This window comes from Spermophilus citellus (genome assembly GCF_964194105.1).
Source record: "Spermophilus citellus genome assembly, chromosome: 5".
Taxonomy (NCBI): domain Eukaryota; kingdom Metazoa; phylum Chordata; class Mammalia; order Rodentia; family Sciuridae; genus Spermophilus; species Spermophilus citellus.
The window spans coordinates 84,522,777-84,549,804 of NC_138186.1; the positions used below are offsets into that span (position 1 = coordinate 84,522,777).

The window sequence follows — 27,028 nt, forward strand, 5'->3', positions numbered from 1 at the left end:
GTTACTCTGTCCTGCTCCATTCAGGGCCCTGGCTGAGCAGGGTGCTCCACAGATGTGGCTTCTTTGATTTTCACTCTGAACCTTGGTGGATTGAGTGAGGTGTTTGTGAGCTGTGTGTTGCGGAAAAGGAAAGGGTTCCTTTTCCATTTCATTATCAGAATGTTTCTTGATAAAACAACTTTTGTTTCTGAAAAAGAGCTGTGACACCCTCCACCCCAGCCCAGGTTATAATAATAAAGACTCTTGTGTTTTTCAAATTGGCAGATTCTTGATGGTATAGCTATAAAATGATGAAGATGAGTATCTGGTAAATGTATTTTTACTGCTCAAAAAAAAAGAAAGTGAATTTGGCTTTTAGTAATTATTCATCAGACAGCATCTTTTCTCAAGGTTACTCAAGGTGAAAATTTATGGCTTTCTTTGTTTTGCTCTAGGCTTATTTTCTTGCTAGTGTAAGTAGCATGGCAGTTCATGGCATGTTTACATCTCCCAGTAAGACATACATCCAGCTAAAAGCAAGAGATGAAAATATAAAGGTAATATGTATAATTCACCTGATAATTACAGTACAATTGGAGTCTCTTGCCATTGATATGTGCGTATTAACTGAGTTTTTTTTTTTTTTTTAAGGTGGGATCACCTTTTGAATTGGTGGTCAATGGCAACAAGCAATTGAAGGAATTTAGCTATATGGTAATCTCTTATGGAATTTAAATTTATGATTTATTATAGAATTATCTTAAATGGTATCTATATTATGTCTACACTGAATTTATTTTAAAATTAGGCTGTCCCTTTTATATTGCAATCAAAATATTTTTTAAAATTTTTTTATCTGTGTTTGCATTTCTAATGTAAACTGGACGATTAATTTTAGCAGTGTGTTTAAAATTCAAATTTCTATTAGATTAATAATATACATCCTTGGGTAGAAATTTGTAAAATATAAGAGAAAATAAAAATTGGCATGATGGCTTTGTAATATTTTAAACCCAACTTTCCCAGTGGAGTCCTGAATTTCTCCAATCAAAAATAGATTCTTTACCAAGATGAAGAAATGATAATTGTTTGAGGGGATAGATATGCCAGTTACTTTAATCTGATCATTACATGCTGTATTGAAATATCATACCATGACCCACAAGTATGCACAAATGTTACGTGACAAATAAAAATGAAAAATGCCAATAAATTGAGAATTAAAAATACTGATTTTTGACTACAAAGCTGTTACTCCAATCAGCATTATTTTAATCTTCAATTTCTATTTCTTAGGTTATATTATCTGTCAAGTAAGTTTTCTTGTATTTGAAAAGGTGTCAAGACTGGTTTAAGTCAAGATTTATGGATTTGCTTAAAATTATGATAAATATAACTTCAATTGAGCTCCTTACTAGCTTTAGCAAAAAATTAAATTTATCTATTATTTTTTTTTCAGGTAATATCCAAAGGACAGTTGGTGGCTGTAGGCAAACAAAATACAACAACTTTCTCTTTAATACCAGAAAGTTCTTGGGCACCAAAGGCTTGTATAATTGTGTATTATGTTGAAGATGATGGAGAAATTATAAATGATGTCTTAAAAATTCCTGTTCAGCTTATTTTTAAAAATAAGGTAAGATTTAGATAATAATATTTAAAAGAAAATCTTATATTAGTGAAGTCTGAGACATATACTATTTCTTTAGAAAAGTATCACTAAGCTGAATTGGTTGGGAGGATATATTATTCCCTTTAAAACTATGGTAAAACCTCTTCTGTATTTAGTTACTATGTATGTATTTAAAAAATTTTGTTTTAGTTGTAGGTGAACATAATGCCTTTATTTTATTTTATTAAATTTTTTTTAGTTGTAGTTGGACACAATAACTTTATTTTATTTATTTTTATGTGGTTCTGAGGATCGAACCCAGCGTTTCACACATGCTAGGCAAGCGCTCTACCTCTGAGCCACAACCCCAGCCCCCCATAATGCCTTTATTTTTATGGATTGCTGAGGATTGAACCCAGTGACTCACCTGTGCTAGCTGAGCACTCTACCACTGAGCCACGACCCCAGCCCCTACATATGGGTTTTTGCATGTGGAATTGTTTGGCTCTATGGGTCTTATTTGTGACACAATATTCTTGGCTGTAAGACTTCAACTTAAAAACATGAAACCATTCAGGACTTTTCAAATAGTTGAGTTGATGTTGCTCAGTTGTGAAATTCGGTGGCACCGTAATATTGTGTGGTTTGACATTGCCATGGAGTGAGGAAGTGAGGCCATCTGCAATGAATTTAAGAAGCAGACCTGGGCTTGGTTTATCTATTACATCAGCTGGAAACTAACCTGGGACAGATTTTTTAATACACTTGATCACCTTGCACATGAGGACCTATGTGAAGCCTGGCCTCCAGATGCATCAGTGCTTTTTATAGCCTGAGTAATCAGCTTGTGTAGAAAGCTGCCTTGGCCCCTAACTGAAAAGAAACATGATTGAATCATCTCACATGGATCAGCCATAGTTTACTAAAAATTACTGTCTTTCTAGTCCTCATTGTTTTAAAGCAGTGGTTTACAGAGTATGATTCTTCCATGCTTTCTTTTGTTGAGACTTGTTAACCCTAACTTTGATTATCAGAATATAAACTTCTACTTTTGTCTGATGAAAAGACACGAGTTATTTTTCTTTTTTAAGAAAGAAAACACAGGGGCTGGGGTTGTGGCTCAACAGTAGAGCACTCACCTAGCATGTGTGAGTCCCTGAGTTCGATCCTCAGCACCACATAAAAACAAATAAATAAAATAAAGGTATTATGTCCAACTACATATTAAAAATTGTTTAAAAAAAAAGGAAGAAAACACAATGGGGTTGTGGCTGGGGCTCATGGCAGAGTGCTTGCCTAGCACATATGAGGCACTGAGTTAGATTCTTAGCACTGCATACAAAATGAGCACATAAAAAAAGCCATGCTGTCCATTTACAATTACAAAAAAAAAAAAAAAAAAAGAAAAGACTATATTTTGTTAGCTTCAGAGCCCAATTTTTACTTCTAGTAATAGTAGTCACTTGACAAAAGTGAATTTTAAAGTAGGAGTCATGGAGGCTTAACCAAGGAGACACATTTCTGAAAGTGAGATCAAGCTCTAAAAGTAGTAACAGTGTACAGGATCATGGACGTTGAGGAAGCAGAGTGTATTGATAGCATATTTCAAGAAACTTCTTAGACATATGAGATAGGAAATTAGTTTCAGTTCCATTTGCAAAGATATATCTTAAACTTTTATGCAACAATTATTGCACTATGCAGAAACTGCATGAATCATAATAGAAAGTGTTTAGGAGAAAATTTGTGAATCTTTGTTGATGTTCAACGATGACAATGGAATGAATGAATGAGATATAGAAAGGGATAAGAAGATGTAGGTTTAGAAATTATTCACATAGAAGTGTAAGTTGAAGCCATGGGGTGTCCGAGGTTCAGAGAATAGAGTGAACTACAAGGTCTAAGACAGCCTAGAATACACTACTTCCCACCCTCTAACCCCTCTCTCTTTTAGAGTGTAGGTGAAGAAAGTAAACTAGATATGATGGCTTGAGGAGTGTATTACACTAGATCAGATAGGCAGGAGGGGAATACTTTAACTCAAGACTCTACAATGGACTAGAGATTGAATTCAAGTCTATTGAAACAAAACGCAGGAGAGTGTTAAAGCATTGGGTGAATTAAAACAAAAGTACTGGAGGTTGTTGTGGGGATATTGGTAAGTGTTTAGACCCTCAGTTTTTGCTAATCGGCAGTTATTGAAGTTGGCTCCCACTTTCCCATTGAGACTAAGAAAATAGCTGGGACTCTGCCTTTCTTTATGATTACACTTTGAGAGGATGGCTCCCACCAGGATATTTACGTTTTAAAGAGTCAGAGAAAGACTTTGAATTGCCAGTTGTCTAAAGCAAATGTTCTAAGGAAAGGAACGTTGGGGGCTACAGTCAGGAAGAAGCCTATCCAAAGTTTAATGAAGCCTAAGGTGGCATTAAGGCCACCTTGGACAGATGGTGCCATCATTGATACAGGGGAATGTAGAGATGCTAGGTGAAATGAGAGTCCCCAGTGGGAAGGGGCCTCATGACAAAGCCCTTCTGTTCAGCAGTCATGTAATGACTGACAGTTTCTAAGAAGTAGTAGGACCACACTTCGTTGTGTGTAATGACAAGAAGTTCAGGTAGCCACGGAGAGTTAGGACACAGAGGTCTTGGACAGAAGCCCCATATCTCACAGCCCAGCTAGTTCTGTGAGTCCTCTGGGAGCTCTCTTGTTTATTCCCAAGTCCAGGTCACCTTCACATAGGAACTTTAGGTTTCTCTCCTCTTTTGTGTGCCCCCTCTAGGATGTTGTCCTTCCCAGGTGTGCTAGACACTGCTATCTTATGTCAAGCATTGGCTGGGGGATGAAGAATAGGAGAGGGAGAGAGACAGGAAGGATAATTCAGATTTATAACTACTGTGAGAATTTGACTTGCAAGTATGAGGGAATAGTTTTTTTTTCTTTTTGTTATTTTCTTATGTATGGTTTTAGAATTATCCCTGGACCAAGGCAAATAAAGAAATTTTTAGATTTTGAGTCGTTGATCTGTTATTGGTAGAGTATGTAAGTAATGATTTTTAAAAAGTGAAATCAATCAATCCTATTTTCTCCCTTTCTTAGATAAAGCTGTTTTGGAGCAAAGCTAATGCTGAACCTTCTGAGAAAGTCTCTCTCAGGGTCTCTGTAACACAGCCGGACTCAGTAGTTGGGATTGTAGCTGTTGACAAAAGTGTGAATCTGATGAATGCCTCAAATGATATTACAATGGAAAATGTGAGTTTAGCTTTTTTAAAATTATACACTTTTTTTTCTTTTTTAAAAAATTTGTTCTTTTTAGCTATATACGACAGAGTGTATTTTGACACATTATACATTCTAATTAGGATCCCAACTTGTGGTTGTACATGATGTGGAGTTTCACTGGTGGTATATTCATATGTGAACATAGGAAAGTGATGTCCGATTCATTTACTGTCTTTCCTGTTCCCATTCCTCCCCTTCCCTCCATTCTCATCTCCTTTTTGTCTCCATGGCATTTCCTTCTCCTCCTCTACCCTGACCAGATGATGGTGTCGTTTAATTCTGCATTATTATGGATTGCCCTCTATGTTCTTTTATTCAGTTTTTAATTCTGCAAATTTGTATCCACTCTTTTTTTTCTTCCCATTTTATTTTTTATCTCTTTCTGGGACTCCTATTATTCAGAAATTTGGCATTTCTACTTTTATCCTTTGTATCTCTCCATTTTTTGTTTCATGTTTTCTGTCTCTTTTTCTGTAGTTCTCTGAGAGTTCTTCCATTGATTCTTCCAGCTCTGAGATTATTTATCACCTTGTCTATCCTACTTTGATACATTTTATTTTTTCCTTTATGCTGGCTGTGATTTTCATTTTTGTTCTTAATTTATTTTTATTTTGTTAGCTGTTATATTTTTAGTACCTGTTTTTCATTTCATATATTTTTAGTACCTTTTTTCTTTTTCTTGGTAACAGGGATTGAGCCCAGAGGTGATTAACTACTGAGCAACGTCCCAGCCCCTTTTTGTACATTATTTAGAGACAGGGTCTCACTGAGTTGCTTAGGGCCTCACTAAGTTGCTGAGTCTGGCTTTGAATTTGTGATCTTCCTGCCTCAGCCTCCATAGCCATTGGGATTATAGGTGTGTGCCACTGCACCTGGCTTTTTCCTTTTTCATATTGCTAATATTTCTCTTATATCTCTTTATACATGTTTACTAGGCTTATTTTAAATTCTTGAGTTGATCTTTTCAACAATTATGCTTCACATGCCATATGTTGTCCAGTTGGATATTTTTATTTGGTAGTTATAACCTTTGGGTGTCTTTTGGGTGTCTCTTTCCTCTGATAACATCTATTGGGGGAAAACTGAATACCAGGCTCCAATTTTTGGTGTAGGTCCTGGGATTTTAAAGATAAAGAATGGGTTGAAACTCATTACTCTTGTTCCTTTATTTTTGCTACGTGCTTCTATTCAGAGTTTCACTTAAACTCTTAGGGAAATGAAGCACTAGGAAGAGATTGTGATCCAAGCCCTGAGGGTTTCGAAGAGTTGGGGAGGAGGGTCTGGCCATGTTTTTCTCACATCAGAAATGCCCACCTGCTATTATCTTTGGGGCATCTACAAGGGCAGTTAGCTGCTGTTGATCTTGACAGGGAAATTGAAAAGAATGATTTTCCTGATGCTATCTCCTGGAAAGAAGCAACAGCAGAATTATAAAAACTTTCCTCCATCCTGTCTCCTGGTTTCTCTTTAGTTATCTTCTGCCTCATACTGAAGCCATTTGCTTCCTTCCAGCACCAGTTCAAGATATCCTCCACTCTTTTGGGGATTTTCGTATCTCACTCATCCAAATTTTCTGTTTGCTTTTATTATTTCTCCAGAGTTGACTCTGAAGGTGGGAGTTAGGAGCCTGTGATACCAGTCTGTCCTGGCTTCCCTGTTTCTTGTTGAGTGTTTAGAGTACTTCAATTGTACTAGATCTTCCAGGAACAATTCTTAGGCATTAGCCTTCCCATTGTTAGCTTGTGCTTCAGCTTTGCAGTGCTTTTTATTGAGGCAGTGAGAAAAGGAGGATTGCTTTATGAGATACATGCTGCTTCTTGATTAGTTAACATCTGTTCCTACTTGAGTGAGAGCAGAAGCAGATCTTCAAGTATTTGTATTTTGTGGCAGAGCTAGAGTCATGAAATTAAAACCTTTTCTCTTATTATGTCTGACTCTAGCCCTGGCTCCATCATCTATGGGTTGGCCTAACTACATTTGCTAGCTTTTTGAGACATGATGAAACTTTTTGTTTTCTCATTTGATCGTTTTCTTATTGGTGCCTGTTATGGTTTGGATTGGAAGTGTCCCCTAAATGTTACTGTGTTAATGTAGGAATGTTCAGAGGTGAAAAAATTAGGTTATGAGAGTTGTAACCCAGTCACTTAATGGGTTAATACTTTGAAAGGATTACCATCCTAGGGATTAACTGTAGCCAGGTGGGTCATGGCTGGAAGAGGTGGGTCACTAGGGGCTTGCCTTGGGGATTATAGCTTGTCCTCCTGAATCCTCCTTCTCTCCCTCTTTGCTTCCTGGCCACCATGTCTTAAGCTGCATTCTTCTGCCATGCTCTTCCCCATGATGCTTTGCTTCACCTTTGGCCCACAGCAATGAAGTTGGCTGACCACGGACTGAACCTCTGAAACTGTGAGCTCAGAATAAACTTTTTCTCCTCTAAATTGTTCTTGTCAGGAATTTCAGTCACAGCCACAAAAAACTAACACAGTGCCAGATCATCATGTTTGCTTAATTCGGATGTAACCATGGTTATTAGCTGAAACAGAGGTTGCAGGTGTTTAACTCTATCCTAGAATGAGTTTTTTTCAACTTAGATTTTTTCATGGTTTTTACCTTTATCTCAGTTTGTCTTGGTCAATGCTAATGTAAATAGGGAGAAGTATTAAAACTGACCTAAAAAGATATAATACTTTAATTTTGTTATTATAGTAAAACACATATACCATAAAATTTGCCACTTTTACCATTTTAACGTACAATTCAGTGGCATTAATTTCTTTGCAAAGTTGTATAGCCGCCATTAGTATTTCCAAAACTTTCATTGCTCCAGAGGTGCTGTAACATTCAGGCAGTAATTCCCCATTTTCCCCTGGCCCTGACCCCTGGCAACCTCTAATCCACTTCTGTCTTTTATGAATTTGATTGGTTTACCTATTTATTTATTCTAGACATTTACTTATTACTTATACCTTTTGGCCATTGTGAGTAATGCTGTAATGAACATTGTATAGAAGTATCTCTGAGTGTTTGATTTTGGTTCTTTTTAGTATGCATCTAGGAGTGGAACTGCTGAGTCATATTCTAAATTACATATTTAAATTTTTGAGGAAAAAGAATGAGAGTTTTACTCACTCTTTTAGCCTATTTATCTATTATTGTTAGCAATGAGTACTATTCTTAAAAAATAATAATATTTCTAATGTTATTATTATTGGTATAATTTGGAAATATTATCTTATAGGTATAATTTGTATTGCTTTGATCATAAATGAGGTTGAATATTTTTTCTTCCTATTAATAATTTATATTTCCTCTTTTCTGAATTGTGTGCTTAGGTTATTGAAAAAATTAGGTAAATGATATTTTATAGATATATTCATTGCCATCCAGTTTAAATATCTCTGCCAGATAATTTTTAATACTGACCTTTATATGTTGATCTGTCAGTCAGTGACATTTAAGTTCCTTCTGGGCAAAACTCAATTTTGTACTTGAAGGAGTTCTGGATTGCTAAGCAGAATAAAAATAAGTTTATTAAAATTGGTTGGAAGAACTATAATTCCAACCAATTGAATCATGAGCAGAACATTCCCATATTCATTACTCCTTGATTTGAATCATTTTCAAGTTTAATAAGCCTGGGGGCTATGACTAATCTAAGTTACTTATAAGAAATGATGTGGAAGACAGAAAGTATTGATATGAAGCTAATCATTCTGTGTATTTTATCTTCTTTGTAGGTGGTCCATGACTTGGAACTTTATAACACAGGATATTATTTAGGCATGTTTATGAATTCTTTTGCTGTCTTTAAGGTATGTTCAGTTGGGGATGTAGCTCAGTTGGTAGAGAGCTTGCCTCACATGCACAAGGCCCTGGGTTCAATCCCCAGCACCGCAAAAGAAAAAAAAAGTATTAGATTTGTTCTATAATTTGAAGACCATAGTATCTTTTACTATATCAAACACTATCAGAATTAAAGATCATTGTGAAATGTTAACCTTTTATTATGTGTCACTAAAATGCACTATTACATAAGTATAATTGGAGATGGAAAGATAATCATCCTTTCAGTTTTAAAAGTAAATGGAAAAATTCACCATTAGAGAGAGAAATGGAATTATCACTAAACAAATAGTTTATTTCCTTCATATTACTTTCTTTGACTTTGAAATGGCTGTTCATGCATATGAGAGAGAGAGAGAGAGAGAGAGAGAGAGAGAAAATCTAACCTCTCAAGAATGGGCAAGAGTGAGTCTAGAGTGTTGGAGACTTCTGTGATTAGAGAACATCTAAATGTTTATTTTAAAAGAAAATTAAAATTATTTTTTCTAGGAATGTGGTCTCTGGGTATTGACGGATGCAAACCTTGTGAAGGATTATGTTGATATTGTTTGTAAGTAAAAACTGGCAGTATGCTTGCAAGATATTTGTCTTTTACATCAGACCTTTAGTATTACTTTATACAGGTATGGATATTTTCTGGTTGAACATGAATATTGTATCTTAAAATGTTTGGAATTTATCATACTTGGAAATACATCTGGGCCATGACATAAAATGTTCTTCTGAGCTCCTGTCTTTGAAATGTATGCTTTTCATTTGTTTTGTGTAATCCTTTGAGGTGGTTATATTTTGAACATATTGGTTCCAATTTGTATTGAAAGCTGTGCTATTATTTTGGATCTACTTCAAAGGAGAAACACAAATGTTTTGAAACATTTGTGTTTTCTAGCTTTTTGATGTTCACTCAGAAATAGCCCAGATGCCAAAAGTAGATATTCTCTCTCTCTCTCTCTCTCTCTCTCACTCACACACACACACACACATACACACACACTTCATCCATGGAGTTGACCACTGAAAAATAAAAAAAAAGTATACTCTTACAAAGAAATCATAAAATATTTTGACTGGAGGAAATGTATACATAAGGGTGGTTAACTGTAGAAGCTATTCCCTCTAAAATTTACTAATATCATCTTGAAAGTGTTCCAGAACTATCACAGTTCCTCTGTCTGAATTTCCTATCAGGTGTTCTCAGTTACTCTGCACTCAGCCCCAGGCTATCTGGCTTTCTGTTGGTTCTTGTCACACCATGAGCCTCTGTTCTGAAACTTAAAAAATATTTCATAGTTTTAAAGATTTATGAGTTTTTATGATATTTATTTATTAAAAACATGTGCTACACTTAATTTTCCTCATACAATTCTCTATCCTACGAGCCTTCCAAGAATCTGTCTTTATCCATTTTCCAGTCTCTGTTTTTATGCATCTTTTTTCATCTCTACTTATCAAATCCTGCCCAACGCCTGCTATAGTCTTTATTTTATTGTCAGCACTAAGGAGGTAGAAAGAGAGGAGTAGAAAAGTTATAAATGGTTTTAAAATGATACTTTTAAATACTTAAAAAAATCAAGTTAAAAATTTAAGCATTTGAACTGTAAGTTTTTTTTATTATTATTGGTCATTAGGGACAGGAAACAGTTTAAAAAATTATTTCTGGCTCTGAGGTCACTGTCCATGTGGTGTTTGGTAAATCACTTGACTTCTCTGCCTATCAGATTTCTCATCTGAGAAAATGAGAGGGTTGGACAAGACAGACTAAGATCTCCTGCAGCAGAGAGGGGCTATGAGTCCATGCACCAAGTTTACAATTCATTTTCTCCCATGACTGTTTTTCTAACCACTATCAATATTTGTTTTTAGATGATACTGCGGAGTATGCTGAGATGTTTGTGGAGGAAACCCAGGGGTATCCAGTAGATATTAATGATTTTTCTTCATTCAGCAACCCACGTGTAAGAAAGCATTTTCCAGAGACTTGGATTTGGCTAGACACTGATATGGGGTAAACATTTATAAAGTTCTTTGTTCACACATATTTCACTTAGTATATGTTTTAAATAAGGTTTGCTCTTTTTCTAGAGGGTATAGTACATAGTTGATGAAGAACTAAGTAGACCAAGAGGATTTTGTTTTAGGATGTTCATCAAATCTAACTGTAGTATTTAATAAAGCCACATGGAAATTATGGCAGGAGATTATTAACAAGAAGATGATAGGTCTTTTTATTTTTAATCCCCCAATGAAGTGTGATTTTAACTTTGAGGTCTCATAATTCTCACTGGAGAAAAATTGCTGGACATACATTTGTTGACTAGTGATCACCTCCTGGACCCCTGGCAGTGCTGCTACTGACACTCATAGAACATCCTCAGGGGAAGGAGGGACATGGCGGGTGGAAGGAATTCAGCCTCACTGCTAAACAGTGTGCTACCTGATGAGATAAATTGTGTTCTACACAGTAATATATAGATAGCTATTTAGGAATACTTTAAATAATCTCAGAAAAAAATAAATAACAGTATTTATAGGGATAGAAAAGTAACTCTTCTTCAAACTGAGAAAAAAATTGGAGTTTGAAAATATGTATTTATTCTTTATATAAAATTTATGAAACTACAGTGGTAATTCTGAAGATATAAATATTATAGAAAGAATTTATTGGAATTTGAATTAGTATGAAATATTATGACCTCTTTTTTGAGAACTTGGGATCTGCTTTTTTTATGCTAAATTGTTTTAAATTTAGATATATAAGTGATATATAAAATTAAAATTCTTCCAAAAATAGTTGTTGACTTATTTTGAAATATGTCAGTTCTTGGTTTTGTCATTTCTATGTTTGTCTTGATTTCAGATCCAAGATTTACCAGGAATTTGAAGTTACAGTGCCTGACTCTATCACTTCTTGGGTGGCTACTGCTTTTGTGATCTCCGAAGACTTAGGTCTTGGATTAACGACTGCTCCAGTGGAGGTGACCTCTGGAGGGGCTTCTTATTACTGTTACAGTACCATGAAGCTAAGGAAGTTCCAGCTACTCAACAGATTTTTAAAAAATGATTGCTTATAATGTTTATCATAGTTTAGAGATTTTTTTGATTTTTCCATTATGCTTTTCATCTGTTTTAAATTTTAGAAAGAGAGCTATATTAGAGTGTTAAGTGGTAAGTGCCCATATTAAGATTAGGATAGAAAAGTTTATTATGGATGTGCTCTAACAACTTCCAATGGCCAGAACAGAGAGAGGAGAGAGAATTTCCATGTGTCCTTCATGGATGAGCACAACTTCTCAAGATGTCCCCTAGTAGATATGCCATCACATCTCATTTCTAGTTACTAAGAGGAATAACATGACTATGAATGGCCAAAGACCAATACTTCTCGCTTCTGTTATTCTTTTTCTTTTTAATTCTTTTTAGATGTTAATGGACCTTTATTTTATTCATTTATTTATATGCGGTGCTGAGAATCAAACACAGTGCCTCACACATGTGAGGCAAGCACTCTACCACTGAGTTACAACCCTAGCCCCTCACTTCTGTTATTCTTTATAGCATATTTGTTTTGCCTCTTCAGCATCCCAAAATGAAATTAGTAGAAAGCATAACATACCTATGTATACAATTTCAAAAAAGTTAACATGATGCCTTAAGTGAGATACTAAGAGAAATAAAAAGAAAGTAACACATGATAACATGATATGTATTTCAGTATGTTCATGATCAGGCATTGTTGCACTAAAGATACAGTGAAATTTTAAATGCTTATGCCATGCCTGGAATCACCCTGTGTACAATACTACAGGCGTGTTTTGATGTGCATGTATTGTTTCAGCAACTCAAAATCCTTGAGTGGTGCTACCTGTAAATTTCTGAAATGGTGAACAACTTTTGGTAAAGTTACAAAGAAACCAAAATGCATTCTTCTCTTACAAAATAGTTGTATTCAGAAAAATTTAGTGTCGTCATATTTAAATTGGAATTATGTAGTAAGCTTAGGTCATTTTAAATAGGCACTTTAGCTATGTGAATATCTAAAGAAACATTCAGGAGTCCTGAGGAATATGAAACAGTCCTTCATTATTTGGGTCGGTCCTGAATATTGCAGACCTTCACCCACTAAGTGCCAGTAGCATCCTCCAATCATTGTGATGACCTAAGACACCTTCACAAATGTCCAAAGAAACCTCTAGAAGGAGTTACTGTTGCCAGTGTGATCATGGCTTAAACTAAACCTCAGAGGCAGGGGAGGGGCTCAGCCTCCCCTGCAGGACTTAGCCAACATTTTCAGAGTTGGACCACCTGGAGGAAGCACACATGGATGTGTGTGTAGAAGTAAACTGTCACCAGGCCGGCTGTGTTGAGGTTTACCACACTAGTCTAAAACAGAGACTGTTGATTTGGGCAATGGCTTTCAAAGCAGATGATGGAGTCAATATAGCATAAAATAAGAGCAACTTGCTTCAGTATTAGACAGCAACTTGCTTCTGGTTTCTCTACTTGCCTCTAACTTGAGGTTCTACTAGTGACAGATCCCATGAACGTAACTTTGCTATTTAATAGGAGCATAGAGTCTTTATAGATTTATAATGATTAAATGGAATAATTTGTGAAGTGCCTTATTCCTCTTAGGCATTTAATAAAGTGTAGGATTAATTATGTTGAATAACACAAATCAAGACAATTTGATATAATTTATTTGGGAAAAGTTGTTATTTGCCTTCTGTTGGTAAGAAAGTGGACAATTCTAAGAGGACTTATAAACTTCACAAGCTTTGTGAGGATTGTTTTTAATTGTATATAGTGTGAAGCATTTGACCTGAATAAAAATATATACCCACTGTGTTCTTTCCAGCTGCAAGCCTTCCAACCATTTTTCATTTTTTTGAATCTTCCCTACTCTGTTATCAGAGGTGAAGAATTTGCTTTGGAAGTAACCATATTCAATTATTTGAAAGAGGCCACTGAGGTAATGTGTTTAAGGTTTTGTTGCTTGTTTATGTTTCAGGAGAAAATATGTGGATTAGCATGGGTAGTGTTTGCACATCTGTGCTTCTAGGCATGCTGTACCTTTCTGGGAGATTAATATGGATGTACTTAGTTAGTTGCTTCTTCTGTAGTAACGTCTAGGGAATCATCAGCAGGTCTGTGTACTTCCTCCTTGATTCCCAGCACAGGTTCTCCCCTTCAGCCACAGTCCTTCCTTATGGTCTTGGAGGCATGCCTTTCTCCCTCCTGTCTACCCCGACCCATGTTTCCCCCTGGTCCCCCACATCTAGAATGTGTTGTCACATCTCACTGACGTTCTGTGCCCAGTGCATTTGGCAAATTTATCCCCTTCAGGACTTGGCTTGGAACCAAGATGCCTTTCCTGAGGAATCTAACCTGTTCTGCTGTGTTTACAGTCCCATAGTTATACAGTATATTACACTTTCAAGGATTTATTTTTTGAGTTATGTGCTTTGTGTCTCCTTAGCTAGTCAATTCCTTGGAAGGCCTGGATGAGGGCCATTGCTTGTACCGTGCCCACAGTGTTAACCAAATAGCTGATATTTCCCCCTCCCCACCCCCCCGAGTAATTAGGGATATGCAATTAACTTTATTATATGGAAAGATATTTTTTTATTTTTTTGGGGGTACTGGGGATTGAACCCAGAGGTCTTTAACCACTGAGCCACATCCCCAGCTCTTTTTAATATTTTATTTATTTAAAGATAGGGTCTTGCTACATTGCTTAGGGCCTTGCTAAGTTGCTGAGGCTGACTTTGAATTTGCAATCCTCTTGCCTCAGCCTTGTGAGCTGCTGGCATTACAGTCATGTGCCACCACGCCTGGCTGGAAATGACATACTTTTAAAAGTACTATAGCTATAGAATAAAATGTTTAATATTACTATTATAATTACTACTACTACTTTTGGTGCTGAGGATTAAACCCAGAGCTTTGTTCATGGTAAGCACACACTCTACCAGTGAGTCTTTAAAATTTTTAATTGTATTTTTTTAATGTAGTCAGCATGGTACAGTGTAACAAACAAAAGATTTGCAGTCAGAAGGCTCAATGTCCAGTCTGCCACGTACTAGCAAATAACTTAATTGTAGTTTCCTCATCTATAAAATGGGAATCATAACTATTATCTACACAAAAGTATTTTGAAAAGCAGTTGAGAAAATAGATTAGAAAATAATCTATAAAATGTAAGGCTTAGAGAAATGCTATTCTTGATGAGACTAGCAACTTTGGCATAATTTACAAAAGTTTATAACCAAGATACACTTTAGGATTGATTTCTGAGTCACACTTTCCTTGGAATAATTTTCACGGAGATTCTCAATGGATGTAATAGCATCTCATCTTGTTTGTCTCATTATTTTCTGATGGAACAACACAGTTAAATCAGGCTGGTGGTGGTACCTACACCACGTTCTGTGTATAGCCTTATCATTCAATGGCTTTGCATAATGACAGAATTTAATTTGAGGTAGAAAGGAAAGCATATGAGGATTTGAATGAGGATTTTCCTTTTCATTCTCTCATTGGCTGAATCTTTGCCTCATCTTTCTCTTGTTTTGAGCTGCAAGTTATAACAGCACTTATGGTGGTGGTAATACACTTTGCTAAAGAGCACTTATTATACAAAACCACAGGTATTTTTTTCTTCCAGGTTAAGGTAATCATTGAGAAAAGTGATGGATATGATATTCTATTGATTTCGAATGAAATCAATGCCACAGGACACCAGCAGACCATTCTGGTTCCCAGTGAGGATGGGGCAACTGTTGTTTTTCCTGTCAGGCCAACACATCTGGGAGAAATTCCTATCACAGTCATGGCTATTTCACCCACTGCTTCTGATGCTATCACCCAGAGGATTTTAGTAAAGGTAAATATTTGGAGTCCAAAATAAATGAAAATACGTATGTGGAATTGGAAAGAACAAAGAAGATGATTTTTCTTTTAGTTAAGTTTGTTGGCAAACATAGTACATCTTTTCCTCAATCCTCCTGATAATGCCCAGTTGTTTTCTCATCTCTATGTAAAAATATAACATATATGCTTAGAATAATTGCCAGTATACTCTTTTTTTTAAAGAGAGAGAGAGAGAGAGAGGGAGAGAGAGAGAGAATATTTTTAATATCTATTTTTCAGTATTCGGCGGACACAACATCTTTGTTTGTATGTGGTGCTGAGGATTGAACCCGGGCCGCACGGATGCCAGGCGAGAGCGCCACCGCTTGAGCCACACCCCCAGCCCCAGTATACTCTTTAAATTTAATCAGGACAGTGAGTTTCAAGATCACAAAGTCTCTTTTATAATCATTTACATCTTTAGTCTTTGTTACATTGGGATCCTATTAAATCATGGTCAGATTGATAAGTAGATTTGAAATTTTGGAATTCTCAGTGCCTGTAGAAGATATTCTGTAGACTGTCTTAGAAGACATTCTGCAGAAAAAGACAAGTGCATTTAGATTCTGGGGTGAGAGAGCCCTCATTTTGTATCTCTGCCCTGCTGAATGTGATTTTGGATGAAATATTTACTCCCTCTCTTTCAATAATAAATAGAACCTACCCTATACGTTTTTTTTTTTCTCATCACATTTTACCTTGGTTGTTTCTACCACACTCTGTGAAACTTTTTTCTAATTCAACTAGAAGGTAAACACTTAACAGATTTGAAGTCAGAATTAAGAAATGGTAATTACTTACCTAGCTGTACAGAAACTGTAGAACAACAGGCCTGGTGTTTGTGTTCATATCTGCATATAGTTCTCTGTAAATAGATGTGCAGAGACCATATTAATTGTGTTCCTTTTTTTCAATAGGCTGAAGGAATAGAAAAATCATATTCACAGTCCATCCTACTAGACTTGACTGACAACAAACTGCAAACCACCATGAAATCTTTCAGTTTCTCATTTCCTCCTGATACGGTCAGTGGCAGTGAAAGAATTCAGATCACTGCAGTTGGTAAGAATATATTCCCCTCTTCTGATTAAATTGTATGTAATAATATATATTATTCATTTATTTATACATGTATTTTCTTATTTATTTATGAGAATTTTTAATTGGTCCCAACTGATGATTATATTAGAAAGGTTAGCAAATTATGTGTCCTAGAATAATAGCTCTTCTCAGTCTTATGTGCATATGAATCAACTGGGGATTTTGTTTGAAAGCCCTGTTGGTGGGAGCTGGGATTTTACGTTTCTAATCAGCTCCCAGGTATATTATCGTGAAGCTTCTGGCATATCACACCATGAATAGCAAGGTGCTACCCTGCTGTGGTTGGATGAAAGGATTGTTCCTAAAAGCACAGCTTCTTAGCTCTTGTCCACTGGTGAGTATCAGAATCTTCTGTGAAGCTTGGTAAAGACACAGATATCTATGCTTTACTCTAAACCAACTATAGTAGAATTTCTTGGGCTATGGGTAAGGCAGGTACAGTGATTGCAATAACCAAGAGATGGAAGCTACTGCCTAGAGCAGTTAGTTCTCTGCAGGACACAGGTTACCTTGAGGATAAGAAACTATGCACTGACTCTAGTTATGTCTCATAGTAACTTTAGTGCCTTGCAATCTAAAATACTTTAGAATTAAACATACCTTTGCACTCTGGTGTCTTAGGGTTCTCTAGAGAAACAAAATCTCACATTAATCTCATCCAGAAACACCCTCACCAGATACACCCAGGAACAATGTTTAGTCAGGGCACACCTGTTCTACTTAAGTTGACACATAAAATTAACTACCACATCTAATAGGTCCTTCTAAATGACATAGATGAATACTCTTATAAATTATATTTGACAAATAACTGTAGAAAATGTATTAATTAAAGACATCTAAATAGTTTGTTAGGCCTTTAAGACACCAGGATGTCAGGCCTTCAGAATTTTTAAAAAATGTTACCTACAGGTATAATATTTGTAAGCACAAAGAACTAATCACTGTGCAGAGGACTTTATTTGAAACCTGAGATATAATTCTTTAAAAGAATGAAAGAAGCTCTCTGTTTAAGAACATTCTGCCTATGCTTCTCTCACAGTGTTGGTATTCTGGGAGATGCAAAAGAAATACAGTGCAGGTAGGTACAGTACACATCTGCATATGCACATATAGAAGAATCCCTGAATTTTTAAAAAAATATTCTTGTTAGTTGTGAACGTCTAGAGCGTTTGGGTCCCTGGGTAAGGGTCGCGAAATAACCGGGACACAGGGGATGCAGAGCCAAGGCAGCAATTGCAACTGCATGCTGAGATTTATTTGCAAGTTCCTTTTATATTCTTCTTCTAACAAAGCAAGCAATTAACACTTTACCCACATTGCCCAAATATCATGCCTCAGTGGGTACACAGAGCTAAATTCAGATCGTTCCTGTTCATATGATAAGTACCCTCCCAAAGTTCTTTGTAGACATTATCTAATCCCCTGAAGATGCATTTGTTTCTTTAGAATGTACTATTCCCAGGACAAGTATGCAGGAAGCTTCTTCCTCTTGGCCAAACCATGCAGAACTTGTGACTTGCGATCAGGGGAAGAGAACCTTTTCTCCTCCTAACTGAGGTTTGCCTCAGCTGACCTAAATCACAGCCACAGCTCTTGCAACCTGTCAGGCCTGAGGGAGCTAAACTCTGCACACTTGAACCCCAACAGTTAGTTGTAGATGGACACAATACCTTTATTTTATTTTTATGTAGTGATAAGGATTGAACCCAGTGCCTTCCATGCACATGGCAAGAACTCTACCACTAAGCTACAATTCCAGCCCAGAATCCCTGAATTTTAAATGTATACTACCACTCTCTAAATAGGAATGAGTCTGTCCTATCTAGGGTCACAAAAATACTCAGAGGTTTAACTTTTTTTGCTGAATGCAAAGAGTGGATTTTCAAGTCTTATTTTTATATGATTAAAAAAAACACTTTGAGGTCCAAAATGTATGGATTCTAGCTTGTTACTTTGGATTTTGAAATTGTAAATTTATGTTCATTTTGAATATTAAAAATGTAACTTTTCAGGGGTAATAATAAGAACTGTATTTTTTTTGTGTTAACATCTAAAGCTTAAGACATTTTGGCATGCCTGCATCTTGTTCATATGAAAGAGATATCTTTTTTTGTATTCATTTTTTGTTAGGATCAGATTTTCACTAGTTATTTGAACTTGGCATGGTGTAAGTTTTCAAAGTAAATTGCATAGACGAATACTCTTCTTCATACAGCTAACAACAGTAGGGGTCAAAATTAAAAACTCAAGCTGTATCTGAATTTTTACTTATTTCCCAAGGGTGTTTGAATGTGGGTAGAAGAGTCTGTTAAGTATCTGTTTTGTCTTATTTTTAGATTCCTACCTTTGAAGAATATTCCCAATATTTTTTGATCCTAAAGGTCATTGGAAACTTATACTTGTTATTTCTACTTTGTTGCTGCCAAATAGAGGACAGTGAAAAACACTACCACCCCTGTTTTAAGAAATAACATTTGCCAAGCATTTGTATTATGTTAGTAAGAAATAAAAAGTTCTATTCATGTGAAGAATACTAATAATAAAACATTTTGTTCATATTTAAGAATGATGGGTCCTCATGGTCCATTTCTTACATTTTTATTCAAGATTTAAAGAAGAAATATTTTTTGCCTAATTTATGTCACATTTTTCATATTTTATTAACATGTTAACTTTATGATTTTATAAGTCACTGTGACATTTCCATACGTGCATATATTGTGCACTGATCATGTCCAACCTCCCTTCTACATTCTCTCACTCTTTCCTCTCATTTCCCTTCCTCCAGTTCCCTTCTCAGTCTTTAGTAGGTCCCTCTTACTTTCAAGCTTTTTTTTTTTTTTTTTAGTTTCTACATACAAAAGAAAACATGTGATACTATCTTTCTGTATCTGGCTTATTTTGCTTAACATGATGATCTTACATGTTTATCCATTTTCCTGCAAATGGCATGATTTCATTCTTTATAGCTGAATAATATTCTATTATTTTTGTGTTATATATCTATATATATCTATATATCAGTTTCTTTATTCATTCATCTGTTGACACAAATAGGCAGATTCCATATTTTGGCTATTGTGATAAGTGCTGCAATAAACATGGGTATCTCTTCTGTATGCTGACTTCATTTTTTCTGGATATATACTCAGGAGTGGGATAGTTGAATCATATGGAAGTTCTGTTTTTAGTTTTTTTGAGGAATGTCCATATTGTTTTCCATAATGGCTGTACTAATTTATAGTTCCACTAATGGCATATTAAGGGTTCCTTTTTCTTCATATCCTTGTCATCATTTAGTTTTTTAATTGTTTACTTTTTGATAATAGTCACTCTAACTGGGGTGAGAATTAATCTCAGTGTACTTCTGACATGCATTTTCCTGATGGCTAAAAATATTGATCATTTCTTTCCATATATTTATTAGCTATTTCCATTTATTTATTAGTTGCTTGTACTTCTTCTTTCAAGACATGGTTATTTAGGTCATTTGCCCATTTACAAATTGGATTATTCATTTTTTTTGTTCAGTTTTTTGAGCTCTTTTTATATTCAGGATTTTAAAACTCTTTTAGGTGAACAAATGATAATGATTTTCTCACACTCTGTAGGTTGTCTCTTCACTTTATTGATTGTATACTTAGTAGTACAGAAGCTTTTAAATTTGATGTTATCCCATATATCATTGTTGCCAGAGCGATTAGAGTCCTATTCAGGAAATCATTGCCTGCAATGGTGTTTCCTCTGTGTATTCTTCTAGTAGTTTCATAGTTTCAGATCTTAGATTAAGGTCTTTGATTCATTTTGAGCTGATGTTTGTACAGGGTGAGAAATAATGTGTCAAGTTTCAATATCCTGCCTATGAATATCTAGTTGGCCCAGCACCATTTATAGAAGAGAATGTCCTTTCTCCAGTTAATGTTATGTTTTGGGCACCACTGTTGAGAATAAGTTGCCTGAAGGTGTGTGGATTTAGTTCTGGGTCCTCTCTTCTTTTTGTTCCTTGTTCTATGTGTTTATTTTTATGCCAATATGCTGTTTTTGTTACTGTGAATGTCACATGTTTCACTGAGCTAAAAGTCTCCTAATTTATCATCTAATTTACAAGTTCAGTACCATTGCATTATTATTTTTCTGGTCAGGTAATTTATGTAAAGATTCCACTCTGTTCTAATTGCTTCAGTGACAAATACCTTCTGTTTTCAGTGGAAGACTTGCCACCCGCAGATAACTGTGAATGACTACTGAATGGATTGCATGTCTTGTGCTTTCAGGAGATGTTCTCGGGCCTTCCATCAATGGCTTAGCCTCGCTGATTCGGATGCCTTATGGCTGCGGTGAACAGAACATGATCAATTTCGCTCCAAATATCTACATTTTGGATTATCTGACAAAGAAGAAACAACTGACAGATAATATAAAAGAAAAATCACTTTCATTTATGAGGCAAGGTAAACATTTTAGAAATATACTTTTATTTGTAATAAAAAGTTTGTTCTTTTTTTTTTTTTTTCCAGGCAGGGTTTGCCCTAGACTATATTTCAGCCTAGATGGGTATTGTACTGGTGTGCAATGGTGGGACCAGATGGTGTTGAATGTGTTAGAAGCTGTCACCATCCTTCATCCTTCATGCAGCTAACTGTTCACTAACTGCTGCTAAGGTGTTCTCAGTGGCTTAGGCAGGTAGTTTCTAGAGGGTTTGTATTATAATAAGGGATCTGAAATTTAAAACTCTTTTAAAAATCTAAAAGAATGAGTGTTCCTTTATTCAGTACACATTTATGGAGATCTCTTAGTGCCAGGGTCAATTCTAGTGCTGAGGGAACAGAGGAAGTTGGGGCCTTTCTTGAAGAATCACTGTCATTGGAGAAGACAGTGTCCTATGATGGGGACCTTCTCACTGCATTTAAAATATCCATCAGATGGAATTTAGGAGAGAAGTGTTTGTATGGAGAGGACCTTCCAGCTTCTCAGAAAATGCCATATTGGTGATGACTCTGCCCTGACTCTCTGAGAGGTGGCATTGTTTATTTTTTTATTTTTCATTTTATTTTTTTTTAGTTTTATTGATTTTATTTTTTAAATACATGACAGTGGAATGCATTACAATTCTTATTACACATATATACCACAATTTTTAATATCTCTGTTTGTATATGAAAAATGTTTATACCCAATTCGAGTCTATATACATGTCCTTAGGATAATGATGTCTATCACATTCCACCATCCTTGCTAACCCCCTTTCTTTCCCTCCCTCCCCTCTGCCCTATCTAGAATTCATCTATTCCTCTCATGCTCCCGCTCCCTACCCCACTATGAGTCAGCCTCCTTATATCAGAGAAAACATTCGGCATTTATTTTTGGGGGGATTGGCTAACTTCACTTAGCATTATCTTCTCCAATGCCATCCATTTACCTGCAAATGCCATGATTTTATTGTCTTTTATTGCTGAGTAAAATTCCATTGTGTATAAATGCCACATTTTTTTTTTATCCATTCATCCACTGAAGGACATCTAGGTTGGCTCCACAGTTTAGCTATTGTGAATTGTGCTGCTATAAACATTGATGTGGCTGTGTCCCTATAGAATGCTGTTTTTAAGTCCTTTGGGTATAGTCCAAGGAGAGGGATAGATGTCAAGTGGTGGTTCCATTCCCAGATTTCCAAGGAATCTCCATAGTGCTTTCCATATTGGCTGTATCAATTTGCAGTTGGTGGCACTGTTTAGATACCAGATGGCTTGGCCACTTGCTAATATCCACAGTTACCAGGATTGAGAGCTTATTATGTAGAAGGCAGTATTCTAAGCAATTTATATCTAATATCTCATTGAATGCTCATAATGAATATTAGCATGACCCCATTTTTACAGATGAAGAAGTGGAGGCATTACATGACACCTTCACCAGGGTCATGTAGCAAGTCAGTAGCAGAGCTGAAATTTGGACCCATCTGGCTCCAGAGTCTGTGCTCTTAGTATTTACATCTAGGAGCAAAATGAAGAATTCTGAGATATTTTCAATAATAATAATAATAATAATAATAATAAAACTGATTTTCTGGAATATTCCAAAAATTATCCTGAAGTTACAGTTTCAGTTTTTGCATTTCCTTATTAGAGGAAGATCACTGTGTGACTGAGTTTTTCCTGTCTGTGTGATTTGTATGCTGTCCTTCAGATTCATGAAGGTTTGAATGTTTTATACAAGATGATTGGAAAATGCTTATTCAGTATAATCTAAGTAAAGTATAGTTCAATGTTTTCCAATTCTTAAGTTCTTGTTTTTCTTTCTTATAGTGAATAGGTTAAATGCAAAGAGAGGCAAGCTGTTAGCCCTTTTGTTAAATTTTGAATAAAAGAATTGGAAAACTCAGTAACGACTGCTTTCATGTGAGCTCTTCTTGCATGTTCCCTTATAATTTAGAGACCTGTTTAACCTAAAGTCTGTGTAGTAATGGTAATAGCAACTAACCCTGTTGGAAAGCCCTGTACATGTTTCAGTTAATTCTAGGAGGTAAATGGACTGCTATTTCTATTTTATAGATGAGGAAATTGAGGCACAGAGAGGTTCCATCCATGATCTTCCTCAGAACACTGCAGGATAATTCTAGTTTGCAATGCTGTTAGGGTGTTAGAAGCAGTGGGATAGAATAGAAGAAGACCAGGAATTGGACCAAGATGCTGGAGTACCATTAATGTACTGAGGTCTTCGTGAATGTTCAGATAAAATGGTGAGAGAGAAACATGGGGTCCTGTGGGGAAGGAGACACCACAGGTTAGAATCTGTAATGTCAGATTACAGCAATGTGAACTATTAGGTGTTGGATTCAAGTAGATGAATTACTGTCTATGGGACTGGATGGTACACACAAAGGCTGAGTGGGAGTCAAGGGTTACATCAGGAGCAATGCATGCAGTTTATGACAAACTAGGGTGACCAGGATTTGGAATTAGGGCTAAATGTGACCTGAGTTCTGAGTGAGGGTGGAGATACTGTTATATTTTCCTTCAGATTATGGAAAGGTCCTGCAGACACTGACTGGTTCTCAAACCCAGGAGGTGGTTTGGCCCTTTAAGGACTCAAAGATCTAGCATTTTATTTGTAGAGTTTTCCACTTAAAATTGCCATTTGTTATACATATATTTGTGGATTAGTTATATTTTAAATGCACACATATAAGAACTGTTTATTTTTCAAATTCTATCATAATTTTGTTTAAGAAGTGCTATTAGAGCTCTCTATGGCATATTGTGTGCCATGCTTAAAAATATGAGATCTTTATACATTGGTGTATTAGTTATATTTAAGAAGATGAGTAAAATTTATTGGAGATTATCCTAAGTTAACTCTGCACATTTAAAAGCAAGATCTGGTGTGTAGTCAAGATTTAGTTTGTTTGGTTTCAAGAAAAGAGTGCATTTAAGAAGTACACTGGTGTTTTTTAATTTGTTATATTCACTCTTTGTGATATTTTAATACAGTGAAGTGAAATATTTCAGGAAATGCCATAATTTCATATCTATATATGCTTTATGAACTTTGGCTAATCTAATACTAATGCTTTTCAAAGATGGAACCTTAAAGGAATAGTTTGAAACATTTAAGGAATGATAACTTGTCCTTTAAAGATAATTTGAGGGGCTGGGGCTGGGGCTCAGTGGTAGCGCACTTGCCTGGCATGTGTGAGGCCCTGGATTCAATTCTCAGCACCCCATATAAATAAAATAAAGGTCTATCACCAACTAAAAAAAGAAAATAGTTAAAAAAAAAAGATAATTCGAGATTGTGACATAGATCCTTGGCTCCGGGTCAGGAAAGATTTTTTAAAAAAATGACTGGTCCAATTCTTTTCCAAAGAGCCCTTGCTCCAAAAGCAGTGCTAGTTCCTTCAGGCCAATCCTGACTAGGCTGGTGCCAAACTGTAAGTTTTTCTAAGCAGTCCTCTGAACATCTCACTGATTACTTGGGAGCTTTCTTCACTTTTGTTGGTTGTTAGAAGGTGCATAGCAGCCAGAGGGCAAAGAAATGTTTGGTCTCTAAGTGCCAAATGGTCCTCCAAATTGTTCAGACTGTCCAGCACTACTGCTGTAAAGAAAGCCTGTCTTCTCTTGAGAGAAACTGGAGTCTAGGTGTTATAGCACCGGCTAAGGAGGCAGTCAGAACTGGGCTCTAAATCCTGGCTCCTACCTTGGGATTTTCTAGCCCTCTTGGAGCCTCAGTTTTCCCACCTGATACAGTTGACTTGTGAATGAAATATTTCAGCACTGTATTCAACCGTTAAGTATGTCAGTTATGAGAGTGGTTTCTTCTAACTCTGGAGTTAGGGTTGAAAGTCAGCAAACAAATCCTGTCCATTCTACCTCTAGAAACAAATAAGAAATCCTTCCACCTTTCTCCATCTCAGGGCTCACTGTTCCAATTCTAATAGCATAGTTACTCATCTGGACTAATCCGTTGGTTGTCTAACTAGTCTTTCTGCTTCTGTGGTCCCTCCTCTTCAGTATATGATCTCCATATATTATAAAAGGGATCTTTTGAAAATTTCTACATTATGTAATTTTCTAGCTTAAAGTCCTCCAATGGGCTACTGACTTGGGCCCGCCAGGTCCTGAGTGAACTGGCTTCATCCTCTATTTTTCTCCCCAACTGCCACCACTCTCTGCTTCCCTTTACTGCGCTGTCTGGAGCATTCCCAGCTTCTAGCTACTTCCTCTTCCTTCTCCTGGAGTGCTCTTCCCTCAGATCTTTCCCTGACTGTCTTCCTTAGTTAGCTGTGTTTTCCTCAGAGTGACCTTCTTTGACCATTTAGTGACTCTGATTTACATTACTCCATATTGTTTTTTTTCACTTAACATTCTTTAAAATTATCCTGTTCGTCATCTGTCTCCTACACTTGGAGAATGAACTCTGTGACAGGGTTTAACTGCGTCTTCGTTTTATTACTTTAGAGGTATCTCAGTAAATAGCCAATGGATGAATGAATTATCCATATTAACTTCTTTCTATGGGCTTTAGATTCACCATCTTCATGTGGAGATGGGCTTAGAAGATTTTTGAAGCACTTCCACAATATAGTGATTATCTGTAGACACTCAAGATTCCCCCTGGTCTCAGCGAGGTCTTATCAGCCGGGAAATGTGACCCGTGGTTTCAACATGTTCCCCTTTGATCTGGTGAAGTGGCTGATGAAAGTTAGCAAAACTGAGTTCCCCAAAGACATCATCTCACATGCTAGTCCAAATTACATTTCAAAGTGGTAGACAAAAGTTTCCTGGTATAATACTTTTCATTATGAAATCAGACACTGATTTCATAATGAAATCAGAGACTGTCTTTTCTTTTGCCATCATATTTGCCCAAGTCCTTTAAATATAGTGTAGTTGTTTTTCTTTTTTAAGAAATTGAAGTGGCTTTGGTGTGAGTCATGATTACATTATTTAAATGTCATTTATGGACAGCGCATTGTTTTACTTAAATCATGCTTGGCCCAGGAAACCTGTAACCTAACCCATTGATTTTTTGGGTCAAAACAACAGCTACATCATTGAATGAAGTGTGTGTATTTTGCTGTTTAAAAAAGCAAAAAGCAGAATCATAAAATGAAAACTGTTTCTGATAAGGACTGGAAATCCTGTTAACTGAAGATTTAAACCTTATTTTCCTCAGATATTCAAGTCATAGCATCTGTGGCTCAAGTTTTTCAAGTGAGAATTAGACCAGGGCTGGTTGAAAACACTATATTTTTGTCTATTGAAATAAAAACAGGAAAAAATGGGCTTCAAAATTCTGCTGCTATCTTTGGCTATCACAAGTGTGGCTGGAGGTAATAGTGAAGAACCTAGAGAAGAAAAAGCCATAAACTTCTCTATCTATAGCTCATGTCAGAGAAAGTAAGGAAGTGAATAATGATTATTTTTCTTTTTAGTACAGAATATATCTTTACCAGCTTTTGCTAGAGAAAGTGCTTCAATAGTAAAAAAAAGCTGATTTACTTCTTTTATTTACATATAATTTTGATATTTAAGGTAAATCAAGCCAAACTTTTACTTTTTTTTTTTTTTGGTGCTGGGGACCAAACCCAAAGCCCTCCTGTATGTGAGGCAAATGTTCTACCACTGAACTACATCTGAAGCCCTGGAATGTTAGTTTTTGATGTGTTTCTGTAAATAGTACTTTTATCTTTACTATGGTAAATTCTGAAGTTTTTTTTTATTCATAGTTAGCCTAAAGAAAATTCATGACCCTGAAATGTATGTGTCCTATTTTGTCATTTATAAACAGTGCTTCCTGGGT

The 27,028-nt window shown here is 35.9% G+C and overlaps 1 protein-coding gene across 3 annotated transcripts in view; it reads left to right on the top strand.

Annotated features, from left to right (window-relative positions):
* The window catches only part of CD109 (CD109 molecule), a 133,285-nt gene that overhangs the window by 75,904 nt on the left and 30,353 nt on the right, over positions 1 to 27,028 (top strand). For all 3 annotated transcript variants that reach the window (XM_081295359.1, XM_081295360.1, XM_081295358.1), the window contains 12 exons: positions 435 to 536; positions 631 to 693; positions 1,439 to 1,615; positions 4,691 to 4,843; positions 8,611 to 8,685; positions 9,206 to 9,266; positions 10,580 to 10,721; positions 11,574 to 11,691; positions 13,572 to 13,685; positions 15,381 to 15,599; positions 16,543 to 16,687; positions 21,004 to 21,180. In XM_081295359.1, the coding sequence (XP_081151485.1) occupies positions 435 to 536; positions 631 to 693; positions 1,439 to 1,615; positions 4,691 to 4,843; positions 8,611 to 8,685; positions 9,206 to 9,266; positions 10,580 to 10,721; positions 11,574 to 11,691; positions 13,572 to 13,685; positions 15,381 to 15,599; positions 16,543 to 16,687; positions 21,004 to 21,180 (1,546 nt within the window). The remainder of the gene's footprint in view (positions 1 to 434; positions 537 to 630; positions 694 to 1,438; positions 1,616 to 4,690; positions 4,844 to 8,610; positions 8,686 to 9,205; positions 9,267 to 10,579; positions 10,722 to 11,573; positions 11,692 to 13,571; positions 13,686 to 15,380; positions 15,600 to 16,542; positions 16,688 to 21,003; positions 21,181 to 27,028) is intronic.